At 35.0% G+C, this 18141-nt stretch overlaps 1 protein-coding gene across 1 annotated transcript in view; it reads right to left on the reverse strand.

The window, feature by feature from the left end:
• Positions 1 to 12609, reverse strand: part of LOC123524308 (ribosome biogenesis protein BRX1 homolog) — a 43957-nt gene extending 31348 nt beyond the window's left edge. Inside the window, exons 1-2 of the mRNA XM_045302404.2 lie at positions 12439 to 12609; positions 27 to 138 (exon numbers count right to left, since the gene is read on the reverse strand). Coding sequence (XP_045158339.1) covers positions 27 to 138; positions 12439 to 12558 — 232 coding nt within the window. The 5' untranslated portion in view covers positions 12559 to 12609. The remainder of the gene's footprint in view (positions 1 to 26; positions 139 to 12438) is intronic.
• Positions 12610 to 18141: the final 5532 nt, after the last annotated feature.

Raw genomic sequence — 18141 nt, forward strand, 5'->3', positions numbered from 1 at the left:
ATTGTCATGCAACAACAGAAACGAACCTGATTTGGAGTGTGGCATCATTGTTCTCAGATCAATCATTAGATGCCTTGCTCTGTGTGAGATACCGCGGGATGAGAAGATCAGTACACGTTGTTTATTTGTCCATTTTGTCTGAAAAATACAAATTTGCTACAATACAAAATATTCTTAGACTAAATATTTTTCACTAATTATAGTAAGTGAGAATTTTTGTTATCAATTTTGTTTAAAGTCATATTGACTTAGTTTCCCGCCAAAATATAATACACAGTGCTTCAGCAATAAATTCATTTTAGTGGTCAGAGTTCAGGATCTGTATTTCAAATCGTGAAACGTGAGATCATGAGCTATTTTCATATTAAGAGCCGATAAATTGATGAATTTTGCGCGGCGAAATCGAAAAAAAATGGCGGCATCCATAACGTTTTCGGTGGCTGCATCTACGAGTTTACGAGGTGTATTGAATGAATAAGACAGGTAACCCTTCTCAGGAACAGAAATGGACAGGAAATAATAGTTCCCGCTGTAAATACTCTTTTGATTTATATTGACCTGAAAAAGAGACTGGAGTAGCCCTTCCACAAAGTTGAAACACAATATCAGTCATGAAACACACGCGCTACTTCCCCCCCACCCCACAAAATTATAATTAATGCACAACAGGTTCTTACAGTTTTGTATATAGTTTTTTGTGGTTTAATACGTTTTTTTTTAGAACCGACAGCAATATTGCAGCAGACGACTTTGTGCACGTGAATAGTTGTTTCTTTTTTACGACGCTTTCTATAAAAGATTGATATATAACCATACTTACGTCAGACCATTATAATATTTTTCTTATATAATTATTGAAATGTATGAGCAAAAATAACATTTTACATCTACATGTAGATTCTAAGAAAAATATTATAATGGTCTGACGTAAGTATGGTATTTCGCGCTTTGAAAATTAGCTTTTAGCACTCGTCGGCAACATGAACAAGAGCTGTCACAGGAGACAGCGCGCTCGACTATTTCGATGCTGGATAGTGGAACTGGGAACATCTGAGGAATCTAGAGCTGTCATTGGAGTGTTTAATGACTCCAATTGTGGATGAAGATATTGCACAATAGCCTGAGTCTATGTCAAAAATATCAACTTAAAGTAATAAGAGAGGTAAAGACAAAATGTTTCAAAACACAATATAAGTATATCCTAAGCAAAAAGGGGCATAATTCATTAAATATTGCATGGTGCCAGAGTTATGCAGCTTGTGTCATATAGTGAAGGTGATGATGCTGAACAACTATTTTAAGTTTGAATCAAATCCATTCAGTAATAACAGAGATAGAGTGAAAGTGCATCAAAACTTTAACCTAAAATCTAAGTAAAAAGGGGAAATAATTCATGAAAAATTGGTCCCAGAGTTATGCAGCTTGTGTCATATGATAAGGGTAATGATGTTGAACAATTGTTTAAGTTTGAATCAGATCCATTCAGTAATAACAGAGATAGAGTGAAAGTGCATAAAACTTTAACCTGAAATTCTAAATAAAAAGGGGAATAATTCATGAAAAATTGTGCCAGAGTTATGCATCTTGTGTCATATGATGTGGGTGATGATGCTGAACAACTATTTCAAGTTTGAATCAAATCCATTCAGTAATAACAGAGGTAGAGTGAAAGTGCACCAAAACTTTAACCTGAAATTCTAAGTAAAAAGGGGGAATAATTCGTGAAAAAATGGCGCCAGAGTTATGCACCTTGTGTCATATGATGTGGGTGATGATGTTGAACAACTATTTTAAGTTTGAATCAAATCCATTCAGTAATAAGTTAACAGAGACAGAGTGAAAGTGCATCAAAACTTTAACCTGAAAATCTAATTGAAAAGGGGGGATAACTCATGAAATATTGGTGCCAGAGTTATGGCCCTTATGTCAGATGATGTAGATGATGATGAGGAATAAGTATTTCAAGTTTGAATCAAATCCATCTAGTAATTACAGAGATAAGTTGAAAAAAGAGAAAGTGCACCAAAACTTTAACCAAGGTGGGGACGCGGAAAGACGCAGATGCCGACGCGAGTAGGAGAGCTCTCCTTATACTTCGTATAGTCGAGCTAAAAACTAATTTTGTAAGCTTGTCAATGCAGCAATCATCAGTCATCTAATATCTTTTTCACACCCTGTGATGCAAACACACTGGCTGATGTAATTATCAGCCAGTGATAGAAATTTGGGGGTTAATTGAAAGTGATAGATGTTCGGGGGTTAATTGAAAGTGCTGCTCTGTCACGTGAATGCAGGTTGGGTTAATGTTCTGCAGCTGATCAGAACTTATAAAAAAAATTCTGCTCAGTGGTCCGATAAAAAAATTCGGAGCGCAGTGTTTTTCGTGGGTCGGTCGGGAGGCAACAAACAAACCTAATTTTAATTTTGGCCTAAGCAAAAAGGGGACATAACGATGGGTCAGTGCAACATGGTCGTAACTCGATTTTTTTACCAAATACACTTTTTTACATAATTTGCCTTATTTAACATAAAAACATCACTTGTTAAAATATCTAAATCACATTCTTAAAATTAAAGTGAAAAAAGTAAAATTGTCAAAAGGTTGTATCTCAGGAAGGCACTTTCAGTCAGTGCAACATGGTCGTAACTCAACATACGTCTTTGTTGCACAGAGTTAGTATGCCATTTCACTTTGAAATTTCTGTGCAACATGGTTGTAACTCACATTAAAGTGTACAATATAATAATAGTTAAAGATAGATAAGCTTGATTTTTGTTTATAAACAACTTAGAAAATGATATAATACTATAAAATTAATATTGTTACCATATTTTATCAATGCAAAGTGGTGTTAAGAATTCATTGACCAACATGTTTAGGATTTTTCCATAACATTTATTCTGTTAGAAAATTACTCTGTTAATTATTTCTCAGCCAAACTTCTTCCAAATTCAATATTTTTTAGCATCAGAAGCCCTATTCATAATGTCTTGACTTAATTCTAAGGGGAAAAATGCACCTTTTTATACTTGTAATTATTGAATAAACTTACCATTATGCAAGTTTCATGTAAAACTGTGAAAGGATAACAATGAAATAACAATTTTTATTTTTGTATGCATATTTCCATGAATTGTGCAAAATACAAAATAGTATTATTAAAGGTGGAAATTTTTCTGTGCTATAAGTGAAGCATGACTTCTGCTTGTAAAGCTCGTATTTGGATAAGTTTTATTTGGATATACAGAAGATTTTGTTGAGTATATGGAATATTTGTATAAGTCGTTAAACCACTAAAACATAAATAAATTGGCCAGCATTTACATCAATGAATGATTTACTTGATTTTTATGTTGCAAAACACCAACATCCAGGCCTGGTTGATCACAGTCCACGGCCAAGAGAGCCCGAGCTCCCTCTCTTCCCCCAAGTGACTTATACTTATCGAAGTTGCACGCAACTATTTTGGCAAACAAAATATTTTCTCAAAATATAGACCCAAAACTGCACCAGAGGCCACCATTTCATGCCTGTATTTCAAAATTTCCAGGAGGGGAGCTGCCCCTGAGCCCATAACAGTAGGGAAGTATCCCCTTCTAAACCTGAGACATAATAGACTGAAAAATGCACTAAGAGGCCATTATTATGTCTCCCACACCACTGAGTTGTGGGAGACATATGGATTTACTCCTGTCCATCCGTCTATCACAAATCTTGTCCACACTCTTTAAGTTGAACATTCTCATCCGATCTTCACCAAACTTGAACAAAATATGTTTGCCAGTAAGTCCTCAGCCAAGTTCGATAACTAGCCAAATCAGCTCAGGCACTTTGGAAGTATGGCTCGTGAAACACTGTTTTTGATAAACAAAGCACTGAAAATCTGATTGGGTTGTATTTGATAATGAAAGTACTGGAAGTCTGATTGGGTTGTATCAAAGCACTTGAAGTCTGATTGGAAATTAAGAATATATAGGGAGTAGGGTTTATGCTTGAACATTTCTCATGCGATCTTATACTACTATTCAGATGATTAGGCAGTTGTGGAAGACATGCGCTTTTCTCAAAAGCAGCTCTAGTTTCACATCTAAATTTTAACAAGAGCCATGTTACACATAGCTAATCCCCCCGCCGGGCATATTATAATTGAAGGCTAAAGTTCCTGGGAAGTTAGTGTCTGAAAGTATTAATTTTGGGGAAAGCTTTAAAGAACCGTTTAGTTGTGGTCCGCATCAGGGGTTTTAAAGATGTGGAAGAAAGAATAAGTCAGTAGTGAGGTGGTTTACTGCTAAATTTTATTAATTTTCATGAACAGTATAGCTATGATGTTTTCCTATATGGCTACTGTAAAAAGAAGGAATGGAAAGCTAACAGGAAACAAGAGTGCCAGAATGTCACAATTTATGCCCGTCGCAGCAAATTTCTTTACTCTGGCAGCTGTATTTGCAAATGGAATGTTAATTTTGTGGTTGTTTAGTAATCATTGTAAGTCTTTTGTTTTTTTAAGTTCACAAAAAACTCCTTACCAGGTAGAGATACCTTATATATAATAAAATACACCTAAAATTGGAGAGTAACATCTATGTTGTACCACAGAAAAAAGGTCTTGTTTTTTCCCTACGGTCAGTTATAAAAATGTTACAATATAAGTTATTTATAGTAACAACTAAGGGAAGTTAATCTTAAAAAAAAAAATTGCAAGTCCACACAAAAATCTTTATCAGGTAGAGATTGGTCAAAATACACCTCAAAATTGGATATAGCATGCATGTTGTACTACAGAAAAGTGGTCTCGATTTTTCCCTACGACTAGTAATGAAAAAGTTACAATAAAAGCTATTTAAGGTAGTAGAGGTGTAATAGCAATGTTTACAAAATGGCATTTGCATGGTATATTCTTAAAGATGACCGTGTTTTGCACTGCATTGCAAATTTTAAACAACTTTTACCATGCCGTTTTTTCTAAATTTTGTATAACTTGTGGTATCTCCTCTAGCTCAAGTAGAGAAAAATTTCAAAGTGATGGACGCTATATAAAATGTTTGCAGAGAACTCATTTTACCATTAATTTTAATAAAAGAATCATCAAACTATAGTTAAACAATTATTAAACACAAAATAAAAATGTGGATATCATTTTATATAGTGTTCCTCAAGTAAACAGATTTAATGATACAGAATTCTTATTTCAACGTTGAAAAAATAAGGTCGAATCCTTGTTTCTGTTTTGAATTTTGCTTACTTCATTCAAAAATTACCTTGGGACAGATGTAAATCCTACCTAAATTTCTTCCACAATATGTAATCTAAAGAATGGAAGCAAAACAGAGAACTTTTACCACATGTAACTCAATATTTTTACAGATGTGTAACTCTACCCCTTCTGTTTAAGTAGTAAATTCACTTTGAACAGCAAGAAATCGCTTAGCAAATGTTTTTTTTTTCATTTTTGTACAATAAATCTATCATAAGTCTTGAAAGAAGTAAAAACTTACTAGAAAAAATCGAAAATAAGGGGAAAAAAAATTTGGTCCCAGTAGGGCTTGAACCTACGCCCCCCTGAGAATTGCTGTAAATGTGGGTTTATAGTAGGAATTGAATACTCTTCAAAAAGGAGGTACTCTATTACACATCTACTACCTTAAAGTAACAATAAAGGGAAGTAATTCTAAAGAAGGGAACTACGCATAACACTTCGTCTCATGTTGGTGTATAATTGTGCCAAGTTACATCAAAATCCCTCCATGCATGAAGAAGAAATGCTTCGGACAAAGTCATTCTTGTATCTGACCTTTGGCCTCTAAGTGTGACCTTGACCTTAGACCTAGTGACCTGGATCTTGCGCATGAAAAAGATATGCTCCGGACAATTTTTTTAAAGAAAATATGATAAAGGAGAATAACTAAAAAACAGGCAAGATAGAGTTATTGTTCTTGCACAGTGCACTTCCTCCTAAGGTGTTCTATCAGTGTATGAAGTTTGAAGAAAATCCCTCCAGTACTTTTGGAGATATGCTCCGGACAAAATTTTTTAAGAATATATGATAAAGGGGAATAACTCAAAAAAATAGGCAAGGTAGAGATATTGTTCTTGCACACTGCACTTCCTCCCAATGTGTTCTATCAGTGTATGAAGTTTGAAGAAAATCCCTCCAGTACTTTTGCAGTTATGCTCCGGACAAAATGTTTTAAGAAAATATGATAAAGGGGAATAACTCAAAAAATAGGCAAGGTAGAGTTATTGTTCTTGCACACTGCACTTCCTCCTAATGTGCTCTATCAGTGTATGAAGTTTGAAGAAAATCCCTCCAGTACTTTTGGAGTTATGCTCCGGACAAATTTTTTTAAGAAAATATGATAAAGGGGAATAACTCAAAAAATAGGCAAGGTAGAGTTATTGTTCTTACACATTGCACTTCCTCCCAATGTGTTCTATCAGTGTATGAAGTTTGAAGAAAATCCCTCCAGTACTTTTGGAGTTATGCTCCGGACAAATTTTTAAAAGAAAATATGATAAAGGGGAATAACTCAAAAAATAGGCAAGGTAGAGTTATTGTTCTTGCACACTGCACTTCCTCCCAATGTGTTCTTTCAGTGTATGAAGTTTGAAGAAAATCCCTCCAGTACTTTTGGAGTTATACTCCGGACAAATTTTTTTAAGAAAATATAAAGGGAAATAACTCAAAAAATAGGCAAGGTAGAGTTATTGTTCTTGCACACTGCACTTCCTCCCAATGTGTTCTATCAGTGTATGAAGTTTGAAGAAAATCCCTCCAGTACTTTTGGAGTTATGCTCCGGACAAAGATCGTTGCGGACGGACGCACGCACGGACGGAGAGCATTTCTAATATCCCCTTCGCCTTTGGCGGGGGGATAAAAAACTTCCAGAGACCCCCACCCACTCTCCCCAAATAGGAAGGAGGTATTATACCAAACAGGAAGGAGGTATCCCCTCCTGTACTTCAAAATTTAGACCCAGAAATTTACAAGAGGCAACCATTTCATACCTAAATTTCAGAAATTTCCACGGGACAGCCTCTCCTCACTTGAGTCTCACTAACAGGAAGGAGGTCTACCCTCTTGTACCTCAAAATTTAGACCCAAAAATGCATAAGAAACCACTATTTCATAACTATATTTAAAAAATGTCTACGGAAAACCCTCTGAACCCCTTCTCTACCATTATATCCCCTTCTCTACCTTTACATTTAAACCCAATTGCCCAGAGGCCATCATTTCGTACCTATATTACAAAAGAAAATCAAGGAAGAGATTCCCCCTCACCCCCTTAACAGAAGGGAGGTATCCCATCATGTACCTCAAAGTTGTGACCCCAAAAAGGCACCAAAGGCTTCCATTTTATACCTATATTCCAGAGGGAGACTCCCCTGACCAACCTAACAGGAGGTGGGGACCCTCTCAATACCTGAAAATTTAGACAAACAAGAGCTGTCCGTAAGACAGCCAAGCTCGACTATTCGAAATATTGTCACAGAAGCAGGAAATTATTACCCAAAATGTTAAATATCAAAAGAGTTTTAAGTTCGAAAGGGGACATAATTTGACCAAAATACATATCAGAGTTATGGGACTTGATGTTATCAACTAGTTTTATAACCCCGAAGAAACATGTTAAGTTTCAATTCAAAATCTGCATTAGTTTTGGGGATAGTAACTTGCATGTAAAACTTTAACCAGAATTTTCCAAGTCCAAAAGGGGGCATAATTTGCTCAAAATACATGTTAAGAGTTATGGAACTTGACCCAGTGAGGTTGGTAATTGACCTAGAAAAAGAATAAATAAGTTTCAAAGCTATATGCCTTTTGGTAATTGCTGTATGTACTTGCACGCAAAAATTTAACCAGGATTTTCTAAGTCCAAAAGGGGGCATAATTTGCCCAAAATACATGTTAAGAGTTATGGAACTTGACCCAGTGAGGTTGGTAATTGACCTAGAAAAAGAATAAATAAGTTTCAAAGCTATATGCCTTTTGGTAATAGCTGTATGTACTTGCACACAAAACTTTAACCAGGATTTTCTAAGTCCAAAAGGGGGCATAATTTGCCCAAAATACATGTCAGAGTTATGGGACTTGGTGCTATCAACTAGTTTTATAACCCGGAAGACACAAGTGAAGTTTCAATTTAATATCTGTAGTAGTTTTGGAGATACTTACTTGCATGTAAAACTTTAACCAGGATTTTCTAAGTCCAAAAGGGGGCATAATTTTCCCAAAATACATGTCAGAGTTATGGGACTTGACCCAGTGAGGTAGGTAATTGATCTAGAAAAAGAAAAAATAAGTTTCAAATCTATATGCCTTTTAGTAATAGCTGTATGTACTTGCACGCAAAACTTTAACCAGAATTTTCTAAGTCCAAAAGGGGGCATAATTTGGCCAAAATGAAGGTCAGAGTTATGGGACTTGGTGCTATCAACTAGTTTTATAACCCCGAAGACACATGTGAAGTTTCAATTCAATATCTGCATTAGTTTTGGAGATAGTAACTTGCATGTAAAACTTTAACCAGAATTTTCTAAGTCCAAAAGGGGGCATAATTTGCCCAAAATACATGTCAGAGTTATGGGACTTGACCCAGTGAGGTAGGTAATTGATCTAGAAAAAGAAAAAATAAGTTTCAAATCTATATGCCTTTTAGTAATAGCTGTATGTACTTGCACGCAAAACTTTAACCAGAATTTTCTAAATCCAAAAGGGGGCATAATTTGGCCAAAATGAAGGTCAGAGTTATGGGACTTGGTGCTATCAACTAGTTTTATAACCCCGAAGACACATGTGAAGTTTCAATTCAATATCTGCATTAGTTTTGGAGATAGTAACTTGCATGTAAAACTTTAACCAGAATTTTCTAAGTCCAAAAGGGGCATAATTTGCTCAAAATACATGTTAGAGTTATGGAACTTGACCCAGTGAGGTTGGTAATTGACCTAGAAAAAGAATAAATAAGTTTCAAAGCTATATGCCTTTAAATGATAGCTGTATGTACTTGCATGCAAAAACTTAACCAAGGTGTGACGCCGACGCCGACGCCAGGGTGAGTAGAATAGCTAGACTATTCTTCGAATAGTCGAGCTAAAAATGCACCAGAGGCTGCCATTTCATACATATATTTCAAAATTTTCCAGAAACAGACCATAATGACATTCAAATTTCACATCAGGTGTATGGCATCATTTTTGATGTTAGTTTCATGTGACTGTATTGTTGTGTTGATCATGTTCTTTAATTATGACATTTTCAGTTTTACTCGAGCTAAAGTCTTTTAAGAGCAAATTTATACCATTGATAATTGTTTAGGTGTAGATATTTATGTAATAAAAAGACTTTTAGACTTGTATTGAGAAGCATGCACATGTTCTTTTGCAGAATAGTATTGTGCTCCTGGGGCGTGCATTATTTATGCTGCAGAACCGGTGCATATTTCTTGATGAAAATCTAATAACACAGAAATATTCAAATACCTTAGACCTTAAAGGCTCATAATGCCTATAATCTATAAAATATGCAAAATATTTTGTACTTTAAAGACACCCAGTGTCTACATACTGTAAAATATCAGTCAAGCTCTAATTCAGCAATTGTTTATTTACTGTAAAATACTGAAATAACTTTTACCATAAAAGCTCTGAGTGCCTATATTCAGTAAAATATGTAAATATCTTGGACTAGTCAAGCTTCTATTGTCCATTTACTGTAAAATAATCAAATAAGTTTGACCATAAAGGCTCCCAGTGCCTATATTCAGTAAAATATTCAAGTACCTTTGACCAGTCAAGCTTTTCTTGTCAATTTACTGTAAAACACTGAAATAACTTTGAATATTAAGACTCTCAGTGCCTATATTCAGTAAAATATGCAAATATCTTGGACCAAGTCAAGCTCTTAATATTGTCTTTTTACTGTAAAATACTTTTAAATAATTTAAAATGTGTTTTTGTAGTAGTACATTTTTATTTATACATATTATATGATTTTTTTGACATTTTTTGCGAGTAAAACAAGTCAACGAAAGTACAGAAAAAGAAATATGGATATGCTTAAAAATATTGAATTAATAGTCTTTTGAATAAACATCTCTGTTATAAATTATCTCCAATAAATTATTTGTTATCATTTAGTTACGACCTTGTAGCACTAAGTTTTTGACCATATTTCCTCACGTTCCAGCGCAACATGGTCGTAACTGGAAAACTTTCAAATAACTCCTCAGTGAACATTTTTTTGACATTTTTTCCCAAAGTATGGTAGTTATTACTTTTGTTTGATAAAAATAATATAGACTGTATTGTTTTTCATTACATCATTTGAATACAAAAATGTTTTTTGCTTTTCCTGTAAAGTTTTCAAAAACTGAGTTACGACCGTGTTGCACTGACCCATCGATAATTCAGGAAATATTGGTGCAAGAGTTCTGCATCTTGTGTCATATGATGTGGAACAACTACTTCAAGTTTGAAACAAATGCATTTTTCGTAATAACAGAGATACAGTGAAAATGCATCAAAATTAACCTTAAATTCTAAGTAAAAGGGACCATAACTCATGAAAAATTGGTGTCAGAGTTATGCACCTTGTGTCACATGGTGTGGGTGATAAGGTGGAACATCGATTTTAAGTTTGAATCAAATCCATTTAGTAATAACTGAGATACAGATTTCGGGATGAAACGTGACGCGACAAAACTGACTCATATATAGCCCCCCCGTACATGTTTGGTGGGGGTATAACAAGCGTTTTGTTTTGATATCAGGTTCCAATGTACTGCCTGTACAGTAGATATAACGTTATATTTCATCCACTATCTTAAAACTGATCAGAGTTTAACACTAGGAAAAAAACTATAGGCTATACAAAATGATGAGAATAATCAATAAACATCAGAAAGGTTCCTTCTACCATCCCTACTCTATAGAGCTAAAAGATTAACCTTAAAAAAGCCATAGACTGTTAACTTAGCAGTTCAGTAAATTAAACAGGCTTTTTCCAGAATTTCAGCAAACAGTGCAAGTGTTTTTCCCTGAGTAAATTCTGATCATTAACTTTTAAAAATGGCTTGTCTTTTGGGGAGGGTCTTTCACCCCAAGACACCTAAAAACAATAATTATCCTATTGTTTAGTATCAAAATATCAAAATAATAACATATTTTGAAGTAAATGGTGATAATTTTCATTAATTTTAATCGTAGAAACGGATACTGTAGAACATAATAATTCAAGGGGAACAATCCAAAAGCTTATAAATTTAATCAAGTTTCATAGGCATTATTGCATTCCAATCCAGTTATTTCCCTTCAATTCAGAAGTAACTGTGTTTGTAAAATATGTCAGTAAATTTAAGCAAAAATAAAATGTTTTTAACTGTAGGGGCGTCAGGGATTTGCAGAATGACCATATCCAAGGGAAACAACTCAATAGTATTAATGCTGGCTTTACCTCCCTTTAACATTGATAACAAGTTCGTTTCAGCTGATGTTCTTAGATGTATTTCCTTGAACAAACCTATTCTAAAGGTTATTTTAACTGCATTAACAGGTCTTATATATATATATATTTAATAATGATACAAATAAATTAATATTCTAGTTGTCTTGGGGTGTTTTTGGGTGTCTTGGGGTGAAAAGACCTTCCGTGTCTTTTGAATTTAAAACAAGCTTTGCAGCATGACTTGAAAGCGAGGTAACATAAAAGATTCAAATGGGTAGCACTGTCTGCAATATTTTGCCCATCTCAAATCATCAGCCTATCCTCTATACTGGTACTGATGATAAACCTGAACAGAAAATGAGGTTTTTTACCTGTTACTTTTTTATTTCTGCAATTTGTAATCAATGGTCGGTGAAAACTTTACATAATTCAAATTTAAATTTAGTTAGCAAACTCACACGAAGTGAGGCCCTGAAAGGGGTTTGTAAAATGGGGACTGTACGAAGGCTGACTGACGATAAATTCGACCACTTTGTCATTTACAAAATTTTCTTCGTAGTGTTATATTGAAACTTTCCCTAAAAAGCTGCAACAGTCATTCCTGATCAAGTGACCCAATGTCAGGCCTTCAAGTGGGGACAGTGAGCATGCGCAAAAAAACACCCTCTTCCCCAGTAATTTTGGATAAATATTTTTATACAGATAAATGTAAGTCATTTATTTATACAGAATATTTACCAATTTTGTTTTTATTTACACAGTTGGTGTTGTAAGTGGAAACTATTAGATGGTGTGTTCAGTTTTATAAATAACAGATTGCAATCGAATATTTACAAGGTGGTCGACTTTATCATCTGTCCAGGTTTATCATCAGTACCAGTACCCTAAAATCCAACATAACCTAGAGCACTGTATATAAGATTCTGTCACTAGTTTTCGCGATGTTTTAAAAATTGATATTTCCACAACTGTTTCATAAGTTACGGTCACCTGTTTAATGGGAGGCTCGTCAGAATTAACTACTGGTTCTAATACAACTTCATTATCATCTTTTTTGGAACTGACTCTGTCAGAATTAGTCGAAATTTCCTTATGTTTCCTTTTCCCCATGTTTTTTACTGATTTACTGCGACGCTAATGTTTTTGTAAATAAAATATTTAATAAAATGTTCATCTCTATTCTTAATTTTTATTGAAGTAAGAGAGAAAAATCTTGAAAGAAAAAAGGTTTCTTTTTTTATATTTCACTTTATAAATAAAAAGGAAAAAAAAGAACGCCAACAGAAAATCTCGAATAAATTTTATGTTGATACTGTTTTCGTCACATTGCATCTAGGCATAATATGCATGCGATGACCACAGTTTTTCCCAGCAGTTACCGTAATCACCGGCAATGCAGTAATAGTAATACCTGTACGTCCCTGGTAATAGTATATCAAGTACCGCATCTATAGTCCGGGTGTTGAGGTTCAATGACTGGACCCCTAACCACTGCTAGGATCTATCTATCTATCTAACGTAGATGTTTTGCGCGTCAAAATCAAAAAGAGAAAGAATATAGTGATAAAAATTTAGAGTGGAAGAAACTAAAAATAACTTTGGTGATATAAAAAGGTTAAAACTTGAGTTTGCAGGATAACTAGGACGAAGCATGTTCAAGGCTGCAAACTGCAGCACTGAACTGCTCTAGGGTAGGGAGGTGGGTGACACTGGGGGAAGTTGGTTCCAGTGGTACACTGTTCTTGGAAAATAAGAAAACTTGTAATAGTAAATGGTTGCAGCCAGTAATTAACCTATAACTTAGGGAATGGCCATAGCGGACAAAGGGGGTCATTGGGGTCAGATAATCTACAACTGGGATAGCAACCAGATCATGATGAATCTTATAGAAGAGGGATAACCTAGAATTTATACGCCTTAAATCCAGTCGACGAAGGTTTCGGGAGTGTAGCATATCTGTTACACTGGAAGTACGGCCATAGTCGGTCTTGATCCAACGGGTGACTCTCCTTTGGACGCTTTCAATTTGGTCAATTTGAGTTTGGGTGTGGGGCGACCATACCTCGGAGGCATATTCGAGCTGGGGTCGGACTAGAGTCTGGTAAGCAATGGTCTTAATGGGTTTGGATTTGACCTTAATGTTTCTTCGTAAGAACCCTAGGGTTTGGTTAGCTTTCTTGGTTGACCTGTTTATGTGATTGTCCCATGATAGGTCATTTGAGATATACACGCCTAGATATTTAGCTGAGCTGACCGATTCGAGTTGGACTCCACGTAGGTAATACTGGGTAGGGATAAGACGTTTCCTTCTAGTGACGTGGATCACTTGACACTTGGAGGGGTTGAACTCCATATCCCACTCCAACTCCCACTTTTCTAGAAGTTTTTGGTCATTTTGGAGAGTGTCAGATTGGTCTGCAGATGACAAAGTTAGATATATTGCCGTGTCATCTGCAAACAGACGTACTTTGGAACTGACGTTTTGTGGGAGGTCATTTATGTAAGCTAGGAAGAGCAGAGAACCAAGTACAGAACCCTGCGGGACACCTGATGATACTGGGATGGCATCAGAGGTAGTGCCATTTAGGACTACTGATTGGATCCTATTATCTAAGAAGCCTTTGCCCCATCTTAGTGTGTTACCTCTGACTCCATATTCGTGCATTTTTAGAAGGCTAACCTTGTCGAAAGCCTTACTAAAATTTATTAGTATAAGATCTACTTGTTTCTTATTGTAGACTGAAGTGACCAGATCATTTACTAACATAACTATCTGAGTAACGCATGACCTTTTTTTCCCTAAATCCATGCTGTAGGTCATGCAGAATACCATGGTTGGTGAAGTGCTTAACAACAGATGAGGAAACAACGTGTTCAAGAACTTTGCATAGGACAAATGTTAATGAAACTGGCCTATAATTTACTGGATTTGACCTATCACCTTTTTTAAAAAAAATTTCCACTGGGATGGAAGTGATCCTTCCTCTAGGGATTTCTGGAATATGACCTCAAGGATGGGGGATAGTTCCACAGAGAGTGTTTTAAGTATTATAGGCTTGATTTTGTCAGGACCACTGGCCTTATGGGGGTTCAGGTTGCTGAGAAGTTTCTCAATACCATTTGTGCCTATCCTAATATCTGGCATATTAGGGACTGAATTACCATCTGGAGTTAGTTTCATTTTGCTGAGCGAGGCGAGATTTAGTGGTGATTTGGGACTAAAAACAGACTGAAACTGTTTGTTCAGTACTGTTGCCTTAGCTTGATCATCCAGATGGAGTTTATTTTCATACTTAAGGGGAGGGATAGAGGAAGATTCCTGTCTCGAGTATTCAATGAGCGAATACAGTTTCTTAGTATATGCGGGACACCTAGGATCGCCTAGGAATAAGGACGTCCTTTTACAGGTTGTGAATGGGAATTTTTTGCAATAGTTTTAAGCTTTAAATATGTAGCGGAGAATTGCATTATACAGGAGTTGGACCGATTTTTCGTGGCTTTGATAATATACAAATATTTCGTTATATCAAATAAACGTTTCTTGTAATTGTTAGGCCATCGGATTGTTCATTGAAGAAATAAACTATCTATCTCTGCTTTTTCAACGATGTTACAAATGACATACAATAGATTATTGTCAGAACTGAAAGTAAATATATGATGTGCGTATTTGGCTTAAATAACAACATAAACGGGAGCGTATGCCTTTTATTATCGTAAACTTTGTTTTTATCAATTTATTTGTTTGTGGTTTTTCGACTGAATTTCAAGTATATTTTACTGATGTGTTTGATACGCGTATTGCTCTTGTATATACAATTTGTGTTTACAATAAATTGATAGGCTCGGAATTTACAATATCTGGTTAAAGCAGCTCCGTTACAGGATTTTCTAGAGGTACTGATCAGTACAAGTGGACACATCCTGTATAATATTGTTACTTCATCAAAATTAATGTTACTTATAGAGAATATGAATTCCACATTTAAAAGCCGGTACTAAGGGGCGTGAGAGGTGTTGCACATTTCATAACCTCTCCTGAACAGACTCAATCAAACCGAGTCTGCTATTATTTTAAAAAAAAGGGAAAATGCTTGGTCGTATTTTATGCCTCCAATTTCGAAAACATATACACGGGTAATCACAAGTATGAGATGGGTCGGGGTAAACACCCCGGGATATCCTGGGACTCCCCGGGATACCTTAATTTTCATTAAAAGCTTTGAATTTAACTGTTTTATTGCATTTTTCCATATTTAGCAATAATTTGAGCGTGAATATAGGTGTATCCTAAGTAGCAGACTCATAACACGAACATCTGGACGCCTGATTCATCCGAGAATCGCATACTGCATAATAGTGACGAAACAGGCATCTCGGGGTATGTTTTATGAGCAGTATAGCCTACTTATAATATTCTTAAATATATGCTTTATTTATTTCAGAAACAAGTACATCTAGATAACAAAATAAGTATATGCAAGCTTTCTTAGGGAAGTAAGGTGTCCCGGTATACGCAGTTTATCCCGACCGGTATGGGATTAAAAAATGTTTTACGAAGAACGAAGTTAACGAATAAAAACAAAATGAGTTTACAAAGTATAACTACCTTATAAATGAGTTTTGTGTCAACTTCATAACGTCACCTGAATTGAATGAACGTGCAACGTTCAATGTTTTTTGCATACCAAAACTACGACTATATTACAAGGTAAAATATCAAAATACTCTACAAAATAATAAGATACAGAAAAGCTGTAAAAAATTGTTTGTTTCCGGTATCCCGACCTACCCTAATTTTTTTGGCCCGACCCTAAATGTTTTTATGGCTTCGGAGAATACTTTTTCAACTTTTTAACGAAAAGTTGCAAAAGTGCACTTTTTACGCTCTAAACATGGCCAGTGATGTTAGAAATCAACTTACTAATGCTCGAAAGGCATAACCCCTTATGTGTATTCATCTGAAAAGTCTCACTTAGAAAAAAAATCCAAAAAAAGTAAAATCCGACCTACTAGTACTTACCCTAATTTTTAAGCAGGTTACCGGTAAACAAAGATTTTTTTATGCCAAATAGAAAAGTTGGAAAGTACCAGAATTTAATTTAGATGCACCCACAGATGTAATCATACGGCGGTGCACGTGGAACCTTCAATGATACACAAAGTGTAATTCCATAAAAAGCGGCGTATGCTCAACAGTTAAAATAATTAGTTGCCCTAAACGAGAAAACTATGGACAGAACTAAACAAAATGGAATTTAGAGAGGGAATCTGGGGTTATGGAGCCTGCATATCACAGAAACTGTCAAAAGACAAAATTAAAAAGCAGGGGTGATTAAAACAATATCCAAAGCTATAAAACGGGAGTTAGGAATCACCCAAGCCTAAATATTCAAGCTGAAAAAATAAGCAATACACTAACACAACATTAATGTCGTGCTAAACGACCTGAAGAGATTGAAATATAACAGCTCTGATTGAATGTACGGGGAGACATTTTACGAGACATTTAGGAGAGTTGTTAACAGAGTTATTCATATATTGTAGAAAGTGATTCTGCACCAAGGAAATAAACATGATCATATTTGAAAAATGTTTAATTAGCAAAGGTGACAAAAAAAATAGGTAATAGGTCAATGACATATGTTCTACGTATTAATGAACCGGTTATGAATTCAGTTGAAAAACAAAATTACCATGATTTCTTGGAATTATAAACCCCAATATTTAGTTCCCTAATACTTACTGGCTTAAAGATTGGCTGTTAATTTATTGTTATTTAGTAAGTGCAAAATGTATGTGTATAAAAAATAAAGTAATCCACATTTTGTGTATACCGAGGATATGGAAAGAATTTTTTTTTTCATGTCCTTTAGCTGCCTATATCTATTTACTGCCGACTCCTCTCGCAACTGAACATTACTTAAAGGACTGTGCATCAGACTGGTTGTAGAAAAAGGAGCGAAGAGCAAAAACCTGACATAAAACATGGTAAAGAAGAAATAGACTAAAGACGACAGGTCTAGTCTAGTATTCCTTGAAATGGGTTAATATTAAATGATATAGCTAAAAGTTAAAACACTGGTGGCATATTCAGTGTTCAGTAGATTCTCTCTATTAAGGGCACCCAGCGGTTTGACCAAAAGTGGTCTGGCCTTAATAGTGAATTTGAGATTTCGCGTGTTATTGACCAGTCAACAACCATTGTACTATGAGGTCATAATGATGTTTCTAGATATAACCAAAGAGCTATAAAAATAAGTATTTTATACTTCTTTGATATAACCATGTAGTGTCATACTTAAAATCCCTCATTTATATGTTTGATTTGGATGTGGAGTTTGATCTTAATCCATGTTTTGGGTCAATTATGTAAATGTAGAGTGTCATAATTTTCTATGTTCAATAAAGTCAATTAGGCCTACTAACCAAATTAAAAAACAAAAATCCCCTGCACAATTGACACAATTATCGTATCATTCAATACAATTAATTTCTTCTTTGAGATCAAAAAAAGGTTAAAATGATACATACATGGGGATAAATGCTGCTAATTGTTTAACAATTAAAGTTTTCACAAAAAAATGACAAAATAATTTCAGCATGGATCTGTAAACGCTTGAATTTGCTCTTACATTTGTATAACCGATTAAGTGTACCTGATTGAAATACACATGTATTGATCGATGTACC

The sequence above is a fragment of the Mercenaria mercenaria genome, chromosome 3 (assembly GCF_021730395.1).
Source record: "Mercenaria mercenaria strain notata chromosome 3, MADL_Memer_1, whole genome shotgun sequence".
Classification (NCBI taxonomy): Eukaryota; Metazoa; Mollusca; class Bivalvia; order Venerida; family Veneridae; genus Mercenaria; species Mercenaria mercenaria.